Consider the following 19,563-nt stretch of genomic DNA (forward strand, 5'->3'; position numbering starts at 1 on the left):
ACCGGTTGATCTCTGATCTCCAACTTAACCTGCTCCCGACCAGGTTAGGTAATCAGCATAAGTTACCACGGTGACAAGTGATCCACCTTCGTGGTACACAAAACCCTGGGTTGAACCTGAAGTTACCTCGTTAACGCCAAATCTTGCTTCGTAGTACAGGCCTCAGGTCTTATTCACTGTTGTGAACAGAGTGGTACATTTCTACCAAAGTTAAGGAGGCAATAATCTTTCTGTTGCATCATTTATGTGAAGCATTCAGACACGTCAATGGCTGGATGATTGGATTATTAGTCATAGAGGTTAGTGACCAACTACCAATCATAATGCAAAGATCAATAGCCATTTGAAGTAATTTGATGTTTTAGATTGCCAGTTGAGTTAGTTAAGTAAGTTTTTAGTACTGTAAGCAGTAGCCAATGATTGGTTAGTTTGCTTGGTGGACGTGCTTTACACTTGAACATTCGAGTCCCTGGTAAAAACGCCAGCTAGGAGCGGCCCTAATGTCCTGTGGTCTAACGGACGTCCTCTGGGTGTCGACGTGTCCAGTTTCACCCGTAACATGTTGGAAGCAGTGGAGTAGTAGGAGAGCTGAAGGCAGAACTCAGGATTGTTTTCTGGACGCAGTGGGGCTTCACTCCCCCTTGAACTGAGGACGCCTCTTCTCCTTGAATGCAGCCAAACCCTCCAATCGATCTTTAGTTGGTATCACCTTAAAAACAACACAAATGTGTTAGTCATAAGAAAAGATGCACGTCTTTATCTGAAGCCTATCTCCCTTAACTTCTTTCCTGAGGGAGAACCTGCAACCTTAGGGGTTTCTAATATTTTGTACACTCATAAGGGTAGACTACATTTTAAAAACACCTCTTAGGATAACATAATACAATTCAACAGCACAAATTGCAGTCTCTAAAATATAAATAAAGTTGAATCAACACCTCTCCAAAAGACTTGGATAAAAAACTGAACATTAGGCCCCCGATGAAGGGAATACAGCTGTTATATTATTGGTTCCTTCTCACACATGTGCACATGAGTGACCCAGTCCTGCCAACGGTTTGTCTACACACCTCACATAGTTAAAGAAGCACGTCAGCAGGGCAGCAGCAGCTTCAGTCCTCCGTGTGCGTCTACACAGGATGTGTTCAGGTACAGTATTTAGAGTAGGTCACTTGTGTCTTGGCAGCACTCGGAACAGAATGTGGCACTCCATAGACGCCTGGCCCTTATCCCCAATTTTTTTTATAAGAATTTGTCTTAGAACTTGTTACTCATATTCTGATGAGATTTAAATATTAGTGATTTTAATATTCACCTCAACCTCAAGTTAAAACACCGCGCCTTGATTCAGGATCTCTAAATAATTATCCACACACTAACCTTCCATTCTTTTCAAAAGTACTGGAAAGACTGGTGGCTCAACAACTGTCAGTCCATATATGAAATAGTAATTCTTTTTAACCTTTTCAGTCTGCTTTCAGGGCCTGACGCTCCAGAGAAACTGCGCTTACTAAAATTGTAAATGACCTTAACCTTAATATGGATTCAGATTCCACCTTGGTGCTTCTACTACTGGATCTCAGTGCAGCTTGTATTCACTATTGATCACTATACTCCTGGACCTATTGAAAAACAAATTTGGCATCTCTGGCCTGGCTATTGCATTGTTACACTCTTACCTATACAGTGTTTCCTTTAAAATACAACATCAATATTTTTTATATGAAATCTGGAGTAGCTCAGGGCTCTGTTCTCGGTCCCCTGCTTTTCTCTTTATATTTCACCTCTTGGCCAAATTATACGCAGTCGTGGAATTAAATTTCACTGCTACACTGATGATATTCATCTGCATGTGCCTATAAAGGCAGGTGATCACTCATAAATTATTAAATTAGAGGCCGGCTTGTCTGCTGTACAAAACCCACCTTGCCAACTGGTTGTTTTCCTAACAATCTAAAAGCAGCTAGAGTATCCTCTTTTAAAGAAATCCACCCTCAACCCTTCTGATGATAAGAATTACAGACCTGTCTCACTTCTTCTGCGTCTTTCTAAAACCCTCAAAAATCCACCAGAACAACCTTCTTGACTCCCACCAGTCTGGTGTGAAGGCAGTCCACTCAAATGAGACTGCCCTCTTTGCTGTCACAAAGGAACTCCACACTACTAGAGCAGCCTCCCTCCTCTCTGTCGTCGCCCTGCCGGACCTTTCAGCAGCCATTGACACAGTAAACCACCAGATCCTCTCTCCACCCTTCAAGATCTGGAGTCTATGGTTCTGCACTCTTCCTGTTCACATCCTACCTCAAGGACAATCACATGGCTTTTCCTACCACAACTATGCTGATAACACTCAACTAAGTCGGTCTTTCCCCCCCGTTTGAAACCCATGTGACAACACAAATCTCGGTGTCTGGCTGACATCTCTCAGTGGATATCTGCACACTACCTGAAGCTCGAGCTCGACAAGGCTGCTCTTCCTTTCAGTCCGTGACCTCTCCATTACCATCGAGAACTTTCTGGGTGTGACACTGGATGACAAGTTGATGTACTTGCATGATTCTTATACGTATAATATGTGAACACTCAAGTCAAAATTACTTGAAATGTTGCTCCTCCCATTCTGCTGACATGCCATGAATGCAGTACAAGTCTTAGCTAGGCTAACCTGATAAAATGCCAACCAAATGAATATTTCATACAGCAGGTTAAATAATTGTTAATTGCAGTTTAATTACTCACCTGGGCATAGCATGCTTCTTCAATTGCCAGACCAGTAGATAAATCCACCTGATGGAGAATGTGGCATCGCTTAGTGAATGTTCACAATGCAGCAGAAAATGTCTAATTCTCTTGTGTCTCAGTCCTGATGATTTCTAATGAAAAACCATGACATAAATGCCGGTGCACGTAACAGTTTCTCTGATACACAACATGACGGGTTTCCATAAGAATGAGAGGTGTTTCATTGTTCCTGTGTATCCAAGTCCCTGCAGGAGCAGGTGGGAGTAACTCCTGTACGATTTAGGATTTTCTAATTGCTGTGGCTTCATTTTCACTACAGAGCTTCAATTTGAAAAACTGTTTATGCGAAGAGCCAAACTGCCTCACTAAGTTCTTACCTTTAAAGACAAAAGGCTATACTTAGATACTAAATGCAAAGTCATTTATCACATGCTCCACTTAGCACTGAACACAGCCTCATTTTGTGCTCATTTGTTATACTAAACATACAGATCACAAAGTGAATTCAATGTGTGTTTGCAACCTGAGGGGTGGTCTACAAAGCTGGTTGGACAGAGCTGGGTTTTGGTTGTGTACTGGCTCCACAAAGCCTGAAGCCCAGGTCAGAGATAATGGGTACCATGAAGGTATTTATAAACTTGCTCTGTTAACCAAGTTTTCTTCATCAGGCTCTGTGCGCGTTCTCATAAGAGGGGCGTTTGGTATCATTTGACTCTTCTATCGCACAAAATGGATAGATCGCATAATGCCTACTTCCGCCTATAATAAAATATTACATCAAAAAGTACAACGGTTCGCTGTATCACTTAAAGGGGTGATAGAATGATTATATAGGGTATTTCACACTGTTCCTTAAGGTCTCCTAATAGGGTATGTAACATTGGTTGGGCTGAAAATTGCCCGAATGCTATTTTATTAGGCCCTTAACTACCCTGTGAATATGGCTCTATTTGGAACAAGAGCTTTTCTTCCAAATATGGTATGCTCATGAATATTTAGATGAGCTGCACGCTGATTGGTTTGAGCGAACCCCATAGAAACACATTGGAGACGAGACAGCAGGTCTCATATTTCAGACACTGCAGTATGCTGTTATACATTGTCTGCTATTTCGTTATTAAATTCACTTCTGAGACTTTTTTAAGCAAGAAATCAACAATATAAAGCTCAAATATGGGCCGTTTTTTTACGAAAATTGATGGCTAATTGTAAATTTAGTAAGACGTGTCAGACTTTAGGAGCTCCACACAGTCTGACGAAAAAGCAGCAACCTCCATACCCAGTTAAAGTCACCGGTTCTCGGTTACTGGACTGCCGGGGCTCGGGGCTCCGCGGAGCTGCAAGCTAGGCTATGTGTCCCATTTAATCCTATGGGAAAAGATCGTTGCTACACTTTACGACAAACTTTCATATATTTACAGTTTGAATGTCGTCACGCCACTTACATAACATGTACCCCAAGGTCTTATAAAGCTAACTATGGTGTACGATTTCAATTTAATGCATTTTTGTGAACATTAGGGGTTTCGTTAGCTGCTACTGTCCCTCCAATCCTATGAATCGCGGCATATTTGACCTCTACATAGTTGATTTCTCGCATAAAAAAGTCTCAGAAGTGAATTTAGTAATTCAATAGCAGACCTCTGGAGATCTGCATGACCTAGCTAGATTTAGAAGACTAAGCTGACCTCAGGTCAGTGGTGTAGCCTATGCAAATGTTGGGGCGTGACAAAGACTATTTGATTGATGGATTTGGGATGCTGACGTCAGCTTCTAGCTTTGTTGAGATTTGCCCGTTTTCAGTGGCATTTTCAAAATGTGAGATTTGCAGAGGATAGGGGTATCAATGGGACTTTGAGCTTCTATGTATGTCCTATTTACCCTCCAAACTGTCGTTATTCAACTATGACAAGGTAAAATCGGTTTTGCATTCTATCACCACTTTAAATTGACTATAGAGCGTTGCTGTTTCATAAGGAGTGGATTGGTGAATATGCTTTTTTTGCCAGTTTCAATCAAAATCTCTGAATAAGAACTGGTCGGAACCGGGTTAGGTCTGCAGTTGCCATGGCGATCTAGCCAGGTTAAAAGAGAGCCACCTTTGTAACATGGAAAATTCATGTAAAGGTTGACTTTAAGCCCTTCAAAAATGCATCTTTATAATGTTTTGTTGCGAGAATTGGTTTCAACCAGATGGCCATTTTGGAGTCTGTAGTTGCACTTGTTGTATTGGATTGCATTACATAGACTGCACAGGTGTGCCCGCTTCCTTTTGGCGCCCATGTTTACCAACTGGGCTGCTCAGACAGGACGCACCGTGGTGCTGTAGTCAATGGTAATTTCCATCATGCTTTGGCTGTACATGACTGGTTTGCAGCTCATCCGGAATCAGCACCTAATTTTCATCCACAACACTCTACATAACTAATCTAATAAATCTTTTCAGCGTGGATGTGGGAGGTGTCTGGCAGGGGTCCATATGAATAGGCAACTCTCCATCAGGCCATTGCTGAGGCATGTGATGACATCACCTCCCTGAAGAGCCAGGGGTGGAGAAGACACCCCAAAATATTCAAAATATGTTCACAGTTTTGCAAATTTAAACACTGCTGTGAAAACTGAGCCAAAGCAATTGTAAAACACAGTAAAAGCAGACCTGCACTGACGTCTGAGCCTTACCTCTATCCCCTGGTTGATCGCCAGTTTTGCCATCCTTATTGCAATTGGACCCTGTGAAGCCGAGAGACAAAGAGTGCCTTTTTAAAATCAGTTACAAGGCATCACAAACTGCTGTGTGTGATATAAATTGCATTAACAAATTGTTTTGAATAAGTACATTATAATGCAATCATTCAATGCCAAAAATGAATAAAACCTGTTTATTTAGTCATGATATTCATCACCAAATCTCTGTTTTGTTTCCCCCCCAGTGTATCAAAGAGGTCTGTCTGTCAGTGGAGTGGCCGTGTTACCTGAGGGTTGATCTCGCGGGCGAGCTCCAGAGCCCGCAGGTAGGCAGCGTCTCCACTGTTATTCTGCTCCACAGAATGATTGGCGAGGCCCAGTCGACACGCCTCTGCTCCGTCCACCACCCGAGCAGCAAAGATGAGCTCCTTAGCAAGAGAGACACTTATCACCCTGGGGAGACGCTGAGTCCCACCTGCACACACGTGACGAGAGAAGAGAAACCAGGATGGAACCTCGACCAAAGACACTGAACACACTGCTCCAAGTTCAAATCAGATTAGGCCTGGGCCGGTATGAGATTCTGACCGTATGATAACATTCAGCAAAAATATCACGGTATTGCAATTACAGCTTTAAAATGTATTATTTTGAAATTGTGGGTAGTTTTGTGGGTAGAAAAATGTTTTATTTACTTTACTTATTTACATTTCCATTGAACACACTGCACACTGGCAGAGAGAGGGATTCCTACACTGCACTTTCTGTCCGTGACCACTCATAAAAAACAGCTCATACCGCAGGAACAGTATGACGCATGTGATTAACAATTTTTGTTAATTTATTTTAACAAAATACAAAAACTAAATACAACTCGCAACATGAACACCCCCCTTCGTCATCACCACCCAACCAGAAAAAAAGAAATCAAGCAAAGATGACACAGTACCTACAATATTCAAGACCATTCAACAAAATAGACAATAAACCATAAACCAAATAAACATATGTATAAATGACATCATACACGTCTCTCCCCAGCACAAAGCTTCTTAGGAGCCCTCCAGAAAGCTATTTTAGTGGTTTTGAAAGCATGACTTCAAACCACGGTATACCTTGAAACAGGTAACTGATAGACTTTACTGTCCCGAAGGAAATTTGTCTTGGACACAAAGGGCCCTATCCCGCACCCGCCGCAGCGCAAAGCCCGACCCAAGTGTCTTTGCTAGTTTAAGACCAACGCAGTTGTCAGTTTCCCGTCCAGCGCCCACGTTGTTTAAATAGCAAATGCACCTGCTCCCATCTGTGGCCCATGGGCGTGCTGGTCTTACAGGGAGGTGTGTTCAGGTGCATTCTGGGCGTGCTGGTCTTACAGGGAGGTGTGGTCAGGTGCATTCTGGGCGTGCTGGTCTTACAGGGAGGTGTACACTTCAGTTGTATTTGTTTCGCAACGTGCACGTAAAAGTATGGCGAGGTATGTTATTGCGTTCACATTCCATTCCAGCAGTTGTTAAACTCATTGACATCATTTCAAACAGTCATAGCATCAGCAGTGGGAATATCTCAGTCTGCACTCAGCCGTATCACAGCACCAGTACTTAACACTTTGCTACAGCACAATTTACAGTATAGTGGGCGGAGAAAGGCGCTGATTACCCGATGAACTGCAGGTTTGGTAAATACGACGTAAGCTGATGTATCACAGCGTGCTCTTTCTGCGGGTTGGCCATGGTGCTGATAACGCTACTTTCATAAATACATACGTACATCTGGCCCACAGTCATCCATACTCTTTTCAAAGAGGTTTTAAATGATCTCTTTACAGGGTTTCTGCAGGTTTCACCAAGTCAAATTTAAGACAAGACCTTTTTAAGACCCTTATGAATGAAATTTAGGACCTACAGTATATCTCATGACATAAAAAAAATAAAGAAACGTTAGATTTCAGACTCCAGAAAGAATTCCCCGATTTCCTAGTGTCTAGTCACCGTGGAAACACATTGTGAAGCTCTGCAGGAGCATTTCAATGAGCATTAGAAGTAGCGTTGCATAGACGTAGGAAAAGAAAGACCTGTCTAAAACTATTTAAGACCTAGAACACAATACTTCAGCAAATGTAAGACTTTTTAAGGCCTAAAAGTTTGAATTAGAAATGTTAGACTTTTTAAGACCCCACAGAAACTAGAGGGGTGAATCTTCACTGATCTCCTGATTCTATTATGATTATCACGTCAGCGATTCAATTCAATATCTCGATGCATCACGATGCGTCAAATACATTTTTCTATTAAAGCCATATAGGATATTTAATTTGTAGCTTTTCAAGCTTCAAAAACCAAACATTCTGCAGTGCTCTAATACTAAATAAACTGGATACATAAAACTACAGCACTGAGCACATGGCACTTCCTGAATGTGCAAAACATAACAGAAAGGCCTACATTAAATTGTAAACAGAAATAATCGATTATGGCCCGGCCGATTATCGATGAAGCATCGTCCACGATTCGATGCATTCATTTCAACACCTCTAGCAGAAACCCTGCTTTAACCTGCCGCAGTCCCTTGAAGTGCAGATGTGTTAGACAGCAATAATACTGTCACTGGAGATGATGAGATAAAAAGAATCCAGCCTTACCTGCTCCAGGAATAATCGCAAGTTTGGTCTCAACTAGTCCCATTTTGGCAGTATTGGCTAGAGAGATCAAAGAGCAGTGTTACTACTTAGACATAAATACAACAATCACTACTAGTATAGACGTATTATATGATACAATAAATATATATTAGATTAATTGATCATTCTTATAAGGTCAAAAACATCATTACTCAACACACAACTACTACAGAAGAACTAAATGGGCTAAAATCATTTAGAATGAGGGAAATCTGAACTGGACTAGTCAAAGTGCTTATGCAGCCTCTTTGTTTCTGTTAATACCTACTTTCTACATCTATAATGCCATTTCCAGGAACAGAGGCGGCTTTTAAAACCCAGACTCATCACATGATCACTCGTAATGCATCTGGAAATACAAGTTGTGTGATGCAGTTTGAAGTTTTACTGTATCAAATCTTTTGCCTTATTTTGAAAATGATTCAACCCAGATGTTCTGTTCTGATTGTTGTCTCATCTGTCTGAACGCTGCAGACAGGTTACACTGATCTGACAGCAACCTGTCAGCATGTTTAGCTGTGATGAAGACTCATGATCATCAGTAGTGTATTAGCTCAGGTGGTACACACACACCTCATTCTTTTTAAATCAGTGCGTCAGCATCAGCTGTAACGGCTTCTACTGCTTTGTCAGACTGCTGCTAATAACCATGAACAGTGTTTTGTACATAGACCAGCGGCGGCACGGTGGCTCAGTGGTTAGCACTGTTCCATGGCTTTTCTTCAGGTCCTCTGGTTTCCTCCCACCACCAAAACATGTATGTTAAAGTGACTATATGTTAGATGTTTGTGAAGCTGTGTAATGTTCCATCTGATGATCATAAAAGACCTGTAACAGCAAACGAGACTAACAGTGAGAAGAACGCTAGTTTTATGTAGATTTTATTAATGCCTCTGCCCGGGTCCGATTTTTCCTGCAAAGTTGCAATTTTCGGCAGGTAGACGACGCTACAGTCACACATTCTGACGGGTCACAGATTTCTTTGTAGCACCGGAAAAGCCTGTGCAGCAAAGTAAAAGGTAGCAGGAGTTTTCTTTATATTGACCTAATTGTATTTTAATGTTATTTTCGAAGTTATCTGTTGTAGTGATGGCTGATACTGGGGCAGGACCATCACAGGAAAGAAGGAGATTAAACCAAGAACAACTGAAAGAGAAAAGGGAAAGACGACGGGCGAAACCGAGTCACACTCGGTCAGGCTTTCAACAGATGGAGACAATTAGAGGATTGTAAATGATTTAAAACGTCCCCAAATGGCCCTCAGGTATGTAATATGTCCATTTCATTCATAAAATAACTTTATGTGTGTTGTGGTTGTAGTCAGTAGCAGACATTAAATCACCTTCCAGTCCCCCTTCCATTTAGCGCCAACGTTTTATTCCTTTTAGTCCGTGTTGGTGTTGGCCTACTATTTTCTTTTTGTCCCCCTGTAACGTTACCTGTGTAAAGCGTCCGTGGGTTTCATGAAATGTGCTATATGAATCTAAGTTATTACTACGTTGGTTGCTACAATAAACTCTTAATGCTCTGGCTCGTGACCCAGTGACACCTGGTTTATCTCACCTGAAACGTATTATCTTATTGTAAATGAATGATTTTCTGACTCAGCAATACATTCATCACAACTATATGACCTGCTTGTAACACTCACTCAGTAATCTCCAGTGGGTAATACAGCACCGTAAAGAGAAGAGCTTTAGGACAGCAGGTGTGGTAAAACACTACCGCTTTAGTCCAAAGGGGACGCCAGAATCACCACAGACTGAAAGTTACATATAGACACTTCAAGCTAGTATTCCTGTCAGTGCCCCCTGACCAATAAAAAGGCACTGGCAAAAATAAATTGACTGGAGTGAGCCTGCCCATGCTCCTATGTATAGAATGGGTTAAATGCAGAGAAGTTTCGTTTCTCTGTGTATGCTTAGAAATTACAATAAAGGCACCTTTAATGTTATCTGTAACCTCGAAAATAAAGTCCACTGAGTCTTACAGGCAATCCTGATGTCACAAGCAAGGGCCATTTCCAAGCCTCCTCCTAAGGCAGCTCCATCAATGGCAGCAATCGTTGGTACCGGCAGGTTACCTGTCAAAGAAAAGACAACAAGGTACCCGTCAAGAGACATCAGACAACTATTCAACTTCAAATCCAACTCCATTGGTGGAACATGTATTTACTTCACTTCTGACAAAGCCATGCACAAAGTTCCCCCCTGCTTCTGGGCTATGGGCCATATAATTAGCCAGAGACACTTCGTAACCCTAACTCCTTTCACTAAGGTGTTACTATGGACAAATTACAGCACTTTCTGAAAATCAACTCACTTGTGCCTTTTGGACAATTAAGAAATCTGGTTTCAAACTTGCAAACTCCTACTTGTACTTGCTTTACATTACTGTACTTTCTTTTGTATCCATATTATCCTAACTTTTTTTAATCAAATGTTATACTTTTGAGTTTTATTGTCTATCATCTTTCTTGTGATGGTGTATTCTTTTCTGTGTTGTTCTGTTGTTGTTTTTGTACATTACTCGATGTCATTGTAAATGAGGGCCGCCCCGATATGATCTCTCGAGTTATATTTCAATCAAATATCCGTCCAAACCATCTCTAAGTGAAGCTCACATTACACATTACATCCTCACATAATCAACGGTGATGTGTTCCCAGCTTTTGACAGGGAGAAGATACCGCCCTCCAGTGATTATGACATTAGCACTGAAGTACATTACAATTACTTAACTAGTATATAATTACATTAGTCAGCAGAAAATGAAACCTTATTGGGCTGCCCTGACTCGTGCTGGCTTGTGTCATTAATGAAAGTTTCAAGATTCAAACTTTTTTCTTCTTCACTATTCCAAAGTAATGATAACAGCAAAATAACATGAGATCTGTAAACAAACATCACTATCACAAACATTATTAAATAAAGTGATGCATGAACATGCATCCCTGTCACATTCAGGTCCAGGGGTCTCCAACAAGTAGCTGGCGAGCAGGTTTCCAGTAGCTCGCCAACAGGTTGAAAAACTGAGACACAAAATGACCACCATATTAAAAGTGAGGTAGCTGACTTTGTGGGCCATAGACATGTAAAGTGGTTATTTTTTCAGGTCAGAATATTTTCAGAGATGTAGCTAACTATCTGGGATAAAAGAAGTGTAAAATAGTCATGAACCTTGACGTGAAGTTAAGATTTTTCATAAGCTTTGGGTATTACAATTTCATCAAACAGTAGCTTCATTTAGCTTATGTGTGTTTTTTTAGGTAGCCCTTAGATGAAGAAAGGTTGGAGACCCCTGTTCAAGTCCATATATGAACAGTCACTGAACTAGGGCTGGGTACCCAACTCAATACTTTGTAGGCGCCGACCAAATTGCCTCTAAGGTATAGAGTATCGAAAAATGACTCATCATTCAAAACCCAATTTCAATACCTAAGGAGTAAATCTCATCAGCGTCAGTGAGCCAATCAGCATGCAGCATGCTTCTACCAAGATCTAATGTCTGATTGGCTGTCTAACATTACACGTCAGAGACACGCAGGAAGAACTCTCAGTTACACAGAGACGGCTCATGTAGTCGGAGCTGAGACATAAAAAGAGTTGTACCGTAATGTGTAATGTTGTCATTACTTTTTGTTAAAATGGATTTTACAAAATTGTTATTGAAAAAAGGATTGTTTAGGAACCGGTATCAAAGTCCCGGTGTTGGTATCGGTATGGATTGTTTTTTAACGATACCCAGCCCCACACTGAACATTCTTTACCCAGCTCTGTGATGAGTGCTCTGGCTTTGGACACAAACGGTCCCACTTCACTCTGGTGCATCTTGGCCCTCTCCTTCAGGTCTGCACCTGCACAAACCCACAGAGCATCAGCATGGCGCCACAGGCCTGTGGCTTCCTGAAACAGTGTGGTCCACCACTCACAGCTCTGGGTTCTGCCAAAACCTCAGTATCAAGGTCTCTGAACATAAAGCTGAATACAGAATTACATTTACTAGATCCATACCTGCTCACTATTCCAGAGTCAAGATGTCATTATGAAATATTATAAACAAAGGTATGCGTAAAGACTGGACTGGCAAAATGTCTACAACTGAAGAATAAGAAGTGAATCAGAAAACACAGAAAAACAAAAAGTAAAATAAAACAATATAACATGAAATAATTTAATTTAAATAATCAATAACATAAAAGCTTTGTATGTAAATAGGTTTTACGAAGTGACATCAAAGATAATTCCGGCCACGAACCCTAAGAAAGCACACGACTACGTGGTTTTAGGGGTTGGCAGTACCAGAGGGTCGTCGGTTCAAGTCCCCGTGCGGACCAAGTACGTGTACGTGAGTGTGGACTGCTTGCAGTTCCCTGCCAAAGTGCCCTTAAGCAAGACACCAAAGCCTACTAAGCCTATAAACTACTTTGACTCTCCATAAGTGCATGTATAGGCATGTTTGTATTTCGGGCATGTGTGTAATTAGTAAAAACAGACTGAAAAAATTTAATTTCCCTTTGCGGGATCAATTTATTAGGTCTTCATTTAAAAAAAAAGGGATTTAAAAGAGGAAATGCAGCATGTCAGTAAACAAAGAGAGTGTACCTGCACAGAAGATCCCAGGAACCAAACTACATAGAATTACACTGCGCACTTTGTTATTCTTCTTGATATCCTCCACAGCCTCAATCATCTGAAACACACATGGTTTTTGGGAGGGGATTAAAAAAATGTTTTATGACGTAAATGTAAAACTCTAGCCTAGAAATCTAGACCACCCTAGCAGCAGCAAATGTAGTTTTCAGCCAGGGTCGTCTAGCAACTCTCCGTTGGCTGGCGAGCTGGAAAAACCAAACTCTGGTCAGGCCAATCACATCGTGTATAGTCTCGGTGGGCGGGCTTAACATAATGACGGCAGAGTTGCGACGGTTCCGCGTGAATTCCCTGCTACTTGAAAACAAAGAAGATGGCTGCTGCTGCTGGAGAACAGCGGTCTTTGGAATCGGCTTTGGCCGCGACTCTGGAAGACTTGGAGTTCAGCTTTTCTTTGAGAAAAGAACAAAGAACGGCACTGAAGTCATTCTTAAAAAAGGAAGATGTGTTCAGAGTTTAAAGTTGACTCTATCAACTAGCGTTGGTCTGATTGGTTGGAGAGATAGCCTATTGAGTGCAGAGGGAATTTGAAAGACAGCCGTTTATCCCGCCCCTCGGATTGAGCCCTGCCAATGGTGAGTTCCTTGTCAGGCTAGTAAAACTCACTTTGTATTAACAAACCAAAATAATAATAAATTGGAGTATATTTCAAGACAAACTCAAATTATATGAGAGATCATAAAACACTGAACCTGAGTGCTGGAAGCCAGTGAAGAGCTACAGGTATTTCAACGTTTTTTTAAGATCTATTGATCACTTTGTTTCCATACACTGCCATCATAATTAAGATGGAATCAGGCTCCTCTAAGGAGACACATGAACGCCTCTGCGAAGGTACGCATAGAAGGTATCATGGGTAACCAAAGGTCACCGAGGCTCGCAGAGGAGCCCATGTGCACAAATCTTAACAACCAGGGATTTTCCTACATGGTGGGATTTTTGACGCCCCCCAAAGAGGTTTTAGCCAGCCCCAAAGGAAATTCACCAGCACCAAAATGAGAACTGAGAATAAAAATAGCATAAACATAAACTTGAATATGAGAGTCATGCTGTACCGGACTCTCACGGTTATTTATTTAAATATTAATATTATCTTTTTAATCAGTTTTGTTAATTGGGATTTTATGTACTCAAGCATAATATACATTTTTGTTGATCAAATTGTCAGAAATAAGACAAAACACATTCTCAAATAAGATCCAAGACTCATTGCCTTTACTGTACGCGGACCGATCATGCTTAGTGCCGTGTGTAGTCGTCTCTTCCATCCCCCCCCCCCCAAAAAAGTAATCTTAAAAAAAAAAATACATACAAGGTAAATCTTACCATCTTGACCAGATTTTTGCTTATGGCATTTTTCGCTTTGGGTCGATTTATCCCAACGACAACAATACCTGAAAGAGAATAACAACATGCTGATTAATTAACAAGTACATTAATGAAGAGCAGCATGTTAGACATCACATTTTTAGTTTTATGAGATGAATATCATTTCAACGATGTTTGATGATTGTGTTTGTGAAGTGACCTTGGGTATCCTGAAAGGCGCTTTAAATAAAATGTATTATTATTATAACACGACAACGTTACAACTGGAAAACACAACAAAAATCACATCATGAAAAATGCTGTGTCCTAAGTCCTTGCTACATGCAACAGACTACAGTACAGCAGAGGAACGTAGAAAGCTATTTCATTTTGGTACTGTATATTGTTTTGGCAGTTGTGTACTAGAAACAACATGACTTAAAGCCTAACTCTCGCCAAAATGCAACCTAGGGTCTTTTTGTGAATGTACCCGCGTCAGACTTTAGTTTATTATATATATATATATATATATATATATACACACATATATATATATATATTGTGTATTTTACTAACGACAAAACAATGAATTATCTGTGCATTTATATGGAACTAAGCTTTAGGAGCTTTCCATCTTTGCTCTCCTCCCTCGACTATTTCTGACTGGCTCCATAGACGGAGACCGGACGAACAACAGCTAACGTGAGTTGTTAAAACCTCTTTTCAGTAAACTCTGAACACAACCAATGTTGTCAGTGCTTTGGTTAAGGTGTAGAGTCCCTGGTGATACTTGGAGCAAAGTCTTATGTTGTGTCGAGCCTTCTTAGTGGTTAAAAATAGCTATTTTGAGGCTAGCATAAAAGTGCCCCTAGCTCTCCCATTCAAAAGGCCATTTGACCCAAAAACCAGAATACGATAAATCTTAAAAGTGGCGATTCCGTCCTAAATATGCTTTTAAACTAAAGTTTGACTCAGGTACATTCACAAAAAGACCCTAGGTTGCATTTTGGCGAGAGTTACGCTTTAAACCTTTTCTACTAAGAGGATGTCATACAATACTACATCAAATACAACTATTTTGATAATCAATTAACCGTTTGTCCAGGTTCTCAAGTCTCCAGGTTGCTTTCTCTTACATGATGGTAAATTGATTTTCTTTTGTATTTTGGCCAGTTTCTGATGGTTTATAGATCAATTGAACAACTGACTAATCAAATCGGCAGATTAATCTATAATGAAAATAATCGTTAGGCTAGTTGCAGCCCAACCTCAAGTGTTATTATTAGGGCTGTCAATCGATTAAAAAATGTAATCTAATTAATTAAATACTCTGTGATTAATTAATCGAAATTAATCGCATACATAATTAACGGTGCCTGAACCGATACTTTTTAAGAAAAAAAAGGGTACTAAACAACAGTTGGTGGTATTAAAGAACGGCTTGTTTATTGCTAAGGCCATATGGTCAAAATTAAATGATTTAATAATAATGTATAACAATAACTTATTTCACTAGTAAATTGCTGTTGGACATTTATAATAACTTCAAATGCACCACGAGGCTGTAGTTTACCAGTTTCATTGAACACACCGTCTGTGTTGTTTCTCCGACGGCAGCTGCAGATTGTTACATCCCGGTGTTGAATCCTCTACAGTAAAACACAGTCACACTTTACACCGTTTAGCGTTAGCTGTCAGCATTTTAACCGTGTTTAATCCAGCTACTAGCTAGCGGTAGGCTAACATTAGCTGCTGTCGAGTGTAGTGTTAACTAGCTAGCGGTAGGCTAATGTTAGCTGCTGTCGAGTATAGTGTTAACTAGCTAGCGGTAGGCTAACGTTAGCTGCTGTTGAGTATAGTGTTAACTAGCTAGCGGTAGGCTAACGTTAGCTGCTGTTGAGTATAGTGTTAACTAGCGTCATGTGCAGCGGGGTTTGTGTTTCAGAGCATCAGAGAGAAGAGCAGACATATCAGTGGCACCAGATTTCGGTAGCCAGGGTTGGCTGATACAGGGTGCTGATTGGATTTGTATTGGGATTTTCTTTTCCTTCTTTAACAAAAACAAAAGTTGAATAAAACACTTCTAGAGACAATATATCATGAGACATTTCTAAAAACTGAAGAATGACATCACATGTCAGTCAGTCAGTCAGTCTGACATTTATTTTAGGGATGCACTGAATCCAGATTTTTGGGGTTCGGCCGAATCCTGAATCCACTGGTTAAGATTCTGCCGAATCCGAAACCGAATCCTGAATCCTCGTCCCATCCTCAGTCCATGAACACAGTAAACTCATTAATGAAGTAAACAACGCCCACAGCCTCTAAAATAGTTCAATGTAACAACTTCATGTTGAATCCACACGCTCTTTTCACATCGTAGGAAAGCACATCGCTATCTCCAGATGAGTGACAATTTCGTTTGGCAAATTTTCACTAACCAGTGTATGATGAAGGCATGTTGGGGGGGTGAAATTAGAAGGCTAACATTGGCTTGGCATTGGCACGAGCAGCAGCCGGCTGTTCGGTCGCTCTGCTCCCACTGTAGGGAGACTCCAAGAGAACAGCTGACAGCCGGGGAGAAGCACTGTCTGTTAACACCAGTTTTTAGCAGTGACTGTCCTTCCTTTGCCGTACCTGAAGTTGCTGCATTCTGGCTGCTGTCTGTAGATTCCTTCATCCCACAACTCGTATTCTTCCAGATGTTTCATACCAGATGTTGTAACATAAGTGATGTTGTGTATTGTTTAGGGTCCTTGCCACCACGAGACAAATCGGCATTGCAAATTGAACATGTGGCTGGACTTGACCTTCCCGTAATCAACGGCGCCGTCATTACGTCGACCAGCGTAGCGCGTAGGGTTCGGTGGAAAAAATTCTAAGAGTCGGCAGAAACCCAACCAAGTCAAAAAGCCTAATATTCAGCTGAATCTGAAGCTGAATCCTGGATTCAGTGCATCCCTGATTTATTTACTTTGTAAAGAAGAACATAAGATGGATTTTCTGCTTTCGTTCTGTTCTGCTGGAAACAGATATGATGTAGTCGCTGTCAGCAGTACCGTATAAACTAAAAATATTTAGCTCAATCATTGGTAAAAAATGAAAAAAATTGAAATATCGCTTTTAGGGAAATTAATCGATTTTAAAAATCGCGTCAAAAATAATTTACGATGCATAAGACTTTCGATTTTTCCCCACATCCCACTTGTGAGAGGTTTGCATGCAACTCAGTAGGTTGTTATTACGTTAAAAAAAAAGATGACGTCAACGCGTACACTCTACTTTGATACAGTGGGATGGCAGACTTTACATCGTTTCACAGTTAATTCCCGGTTGTTGGCAAGCTACCGGGACTTCCGTTTAGACAACAATAACCGTTTTTCCTTTGACAAACCTGCCTTTAAAATGACACTGATTCTGAGCGGGACTTACCGGCGTCTTCTCCGTCCAGGTATCGGACGCGCAGGTCCTCCTTCGGGTCCGAGCTGTAGTGTCGTGTCCCTGCTCCGGGACCGTTGAGGCGAGAAGAAGGCGAGACTTTCCCGGGGAAAGCATACTGTCTCGAGCAGGAGAAGGCCGCTGCCAGCCTACACACACTGTCATGGCCCGTTGCCTTCACGCGGAAGGCTTGCAACAAGGCTCTGTGTCCCACTAGGACCGCCATGCTGAGGACCATAGAGGACGCTGAGCCGCAGTGACATTCAACTGTGAACCCGGTCACGTGTTGGCGTCACGTGACGTGGTTGCAGTCAGTACGGGACAGTACGGGTGTATGACAAGCCGTTCGAACATTTAATCAAACGCCACTGCTATCTGCTCACTCCAATCCTACACTTTAGATGATAACAGCATTTCTCCTAGTGAAAAATTATATTCTCATGGAATGGTAATTAAAGATATCCACAATAACATTCTTACTTGTAGAAATTGTATTTCAAGATATCTACAACTGAACATACTAATGATTAATTTAATATATCTTTAAATCCTTAAAAAGTAGGCTGTAAGTGGCTGTTTTAACATTTATTAGCTAGACTGGATATTTATTGCAGATATCCCCATTTCAATTCCCCGTAGTCAAAAAGAACATTTCCGATATCCACAATGACAGTCTTCCTATCCAGAATGAACATTCAACATTGAACATACAATATAATTGGAAGAGCTCCATTTCCACAAAGCCTATCTACAATTCAATTGTTAATAGTCATCATTTTAATTTCTAGTTTTAAAAAATAAACATACTGGACACAATTGCACTGTTTTTAGTCATAATTCATAGACTGTATATATCTGTAATAGCATTTATAGTCATAATGCCAATTGTGGATATCTTTAATTACATTTGTGTGTGTGTATATATATATATATATATATATATATATATATATATATATATATATATATATTAGGGCTGTCAAAATAACGCGTTAATTTTGATAAATTAATCTGAGAAAAAATAACGCGTTAAAAAAAATAACGCAGATTAATCTATTCCATATTGAGGTTTGACCCGGAGCCGTTCTAGCCCCATTGGACTGTAAAATGAAGGAGGGAGACGAGAATGTTCTGCCTGGATCATTGATTGGAACATTTACTTGTAAAAATCTTCTTCCTGCCAACCCTGGCTACTGAAATCTGGTTCCACTGATATGTCTGCTCTTCTCTCTGATGCTCTGAAGACGATACAGGCAACACAAACACCGCTGCACATGATGCTAGTTAACACTATACTCAACAGCAGTTAACGTTAGCCTACCGCTAGCTAGTTAACACTACACTCAACAGCAGCTAACGTGAGCCTACCGCTAGCTAGTTAACACTACACTCAACAGCAGCTAACATTAGCCTACCGCTAGCTAGTTAACACTATACTCAACCGCAGCTAACGTTAGCCTACCGCTAGCTAGTTAACACTACACTCAACAGCAGCTAACGTTAGCCTACCGCTAGCTAGTTAACACTACACTCAACAGCAGCTAACATTAGCCTACCGCTAGCTAGTTAACACTATACTCAACAGCAGCTAACGTTAGCCTACCGCTAGCTAGTAGCTGGATTAAACACGGTTAAAATGCTGACAGCTAACGCTAAACGGTGTAAAGTGTGACTGTGTTTTACTGTAGAGGATTCAACACCGGGATGTAACAATCTGCAGCTGCCGTCGGAGAAACAACACAGACGGTGTGTTCAATGAAACTGGTCATTTACAGCCTTGTGGTGCATTTGAAGTTATTGTAAATGTCCTTTACCATCTGGTGATTGTTTTTGTCGTTCAACAGCAATTTACTAGTGAAATAAGTTATTGTTATACATTATTATTATTAAACATTTCATTTTGACCATATGGCCTTAGCAATAAGTATTGGGCTCTGATCATACAATATGTCTTCAGCTTATCTTGACAACAGAGAATATGTAACTTATCTTAATATAACCATACGTTTGGGATATCTTGTCACCGTCAGTTCTAGTTGGCAAATGTCATTCACAAATGCT

At 40.8% G+C, this 19,563-nt stretch overlaps 1 protein-coding gene across 3 annotated transcripts; it reads right to left on the minus strand.

The window, feature by feature from the left end:
- Window positions 1-225: 225 nt before the first annotated feature.
- auh (AU RNA binding protein/enoyl-CoA hydratase) lies at window positions 226-17,797 on the minus strand. 3 transcript variants are annotated; one of them, XM_078271487.1, is made up of 10 exons: window positions 17,497-17,794; window positions 14,083-14,150; window positions 12,709-12,796; window positions 11,874-11,960; window positions 10,095-10,187; window positions 8,066-8,122; window positions 5,715-5,902; window positions 5,422-5,472; window positions 2,740-2,787; window positions 226-709 (listed from the first exon to the last, which is right to left on the minus strand). In XM_078271487.1, exons 1-10 carry the CDS (start codon window positions 17,738-17,740, stop codon window positions 632-634), a joined length of 1,002 nt encoding a protein of 333 aa, XP_078127613.1. In that variant the 5' UTR covers window positions 17,741-17,794; the 3' UTR covers window positions 226-631. The 3 variants fall into 3 exon arrangements, with proteins under 3 accessions (XP_078127613.1, XP_078127615.1, XP_078127614.1); XM_078271489.1 differs by lacking the exon at window positions 17,497-17,794 and adding an exon at window positions 15,638-15,657; XM_078271488.1 differs by lacking the exon at window positions 11,874-11,960 and having other exon boundaries at window positions 17,497-17,797.
- Between the last annotated feature and the right edge of the window lie 1,766 nt (window positions 17,798-19,563).

The sequence above is a fragment of the Sander vitreus genome, chromosome 16 (genome assembly GCF_031162955.1).
Source record: "Sander vitreus isolate 19-12246 chromosome 16, sanVit1, whole genome shotgun sequence".
NCBI classification, from domain to species: domain Eukaryota; kingdom Metazoa; phylum Chordata; class Actinopteri; order Perciformes; family Percidae; genus Sander; species Sander vitreus.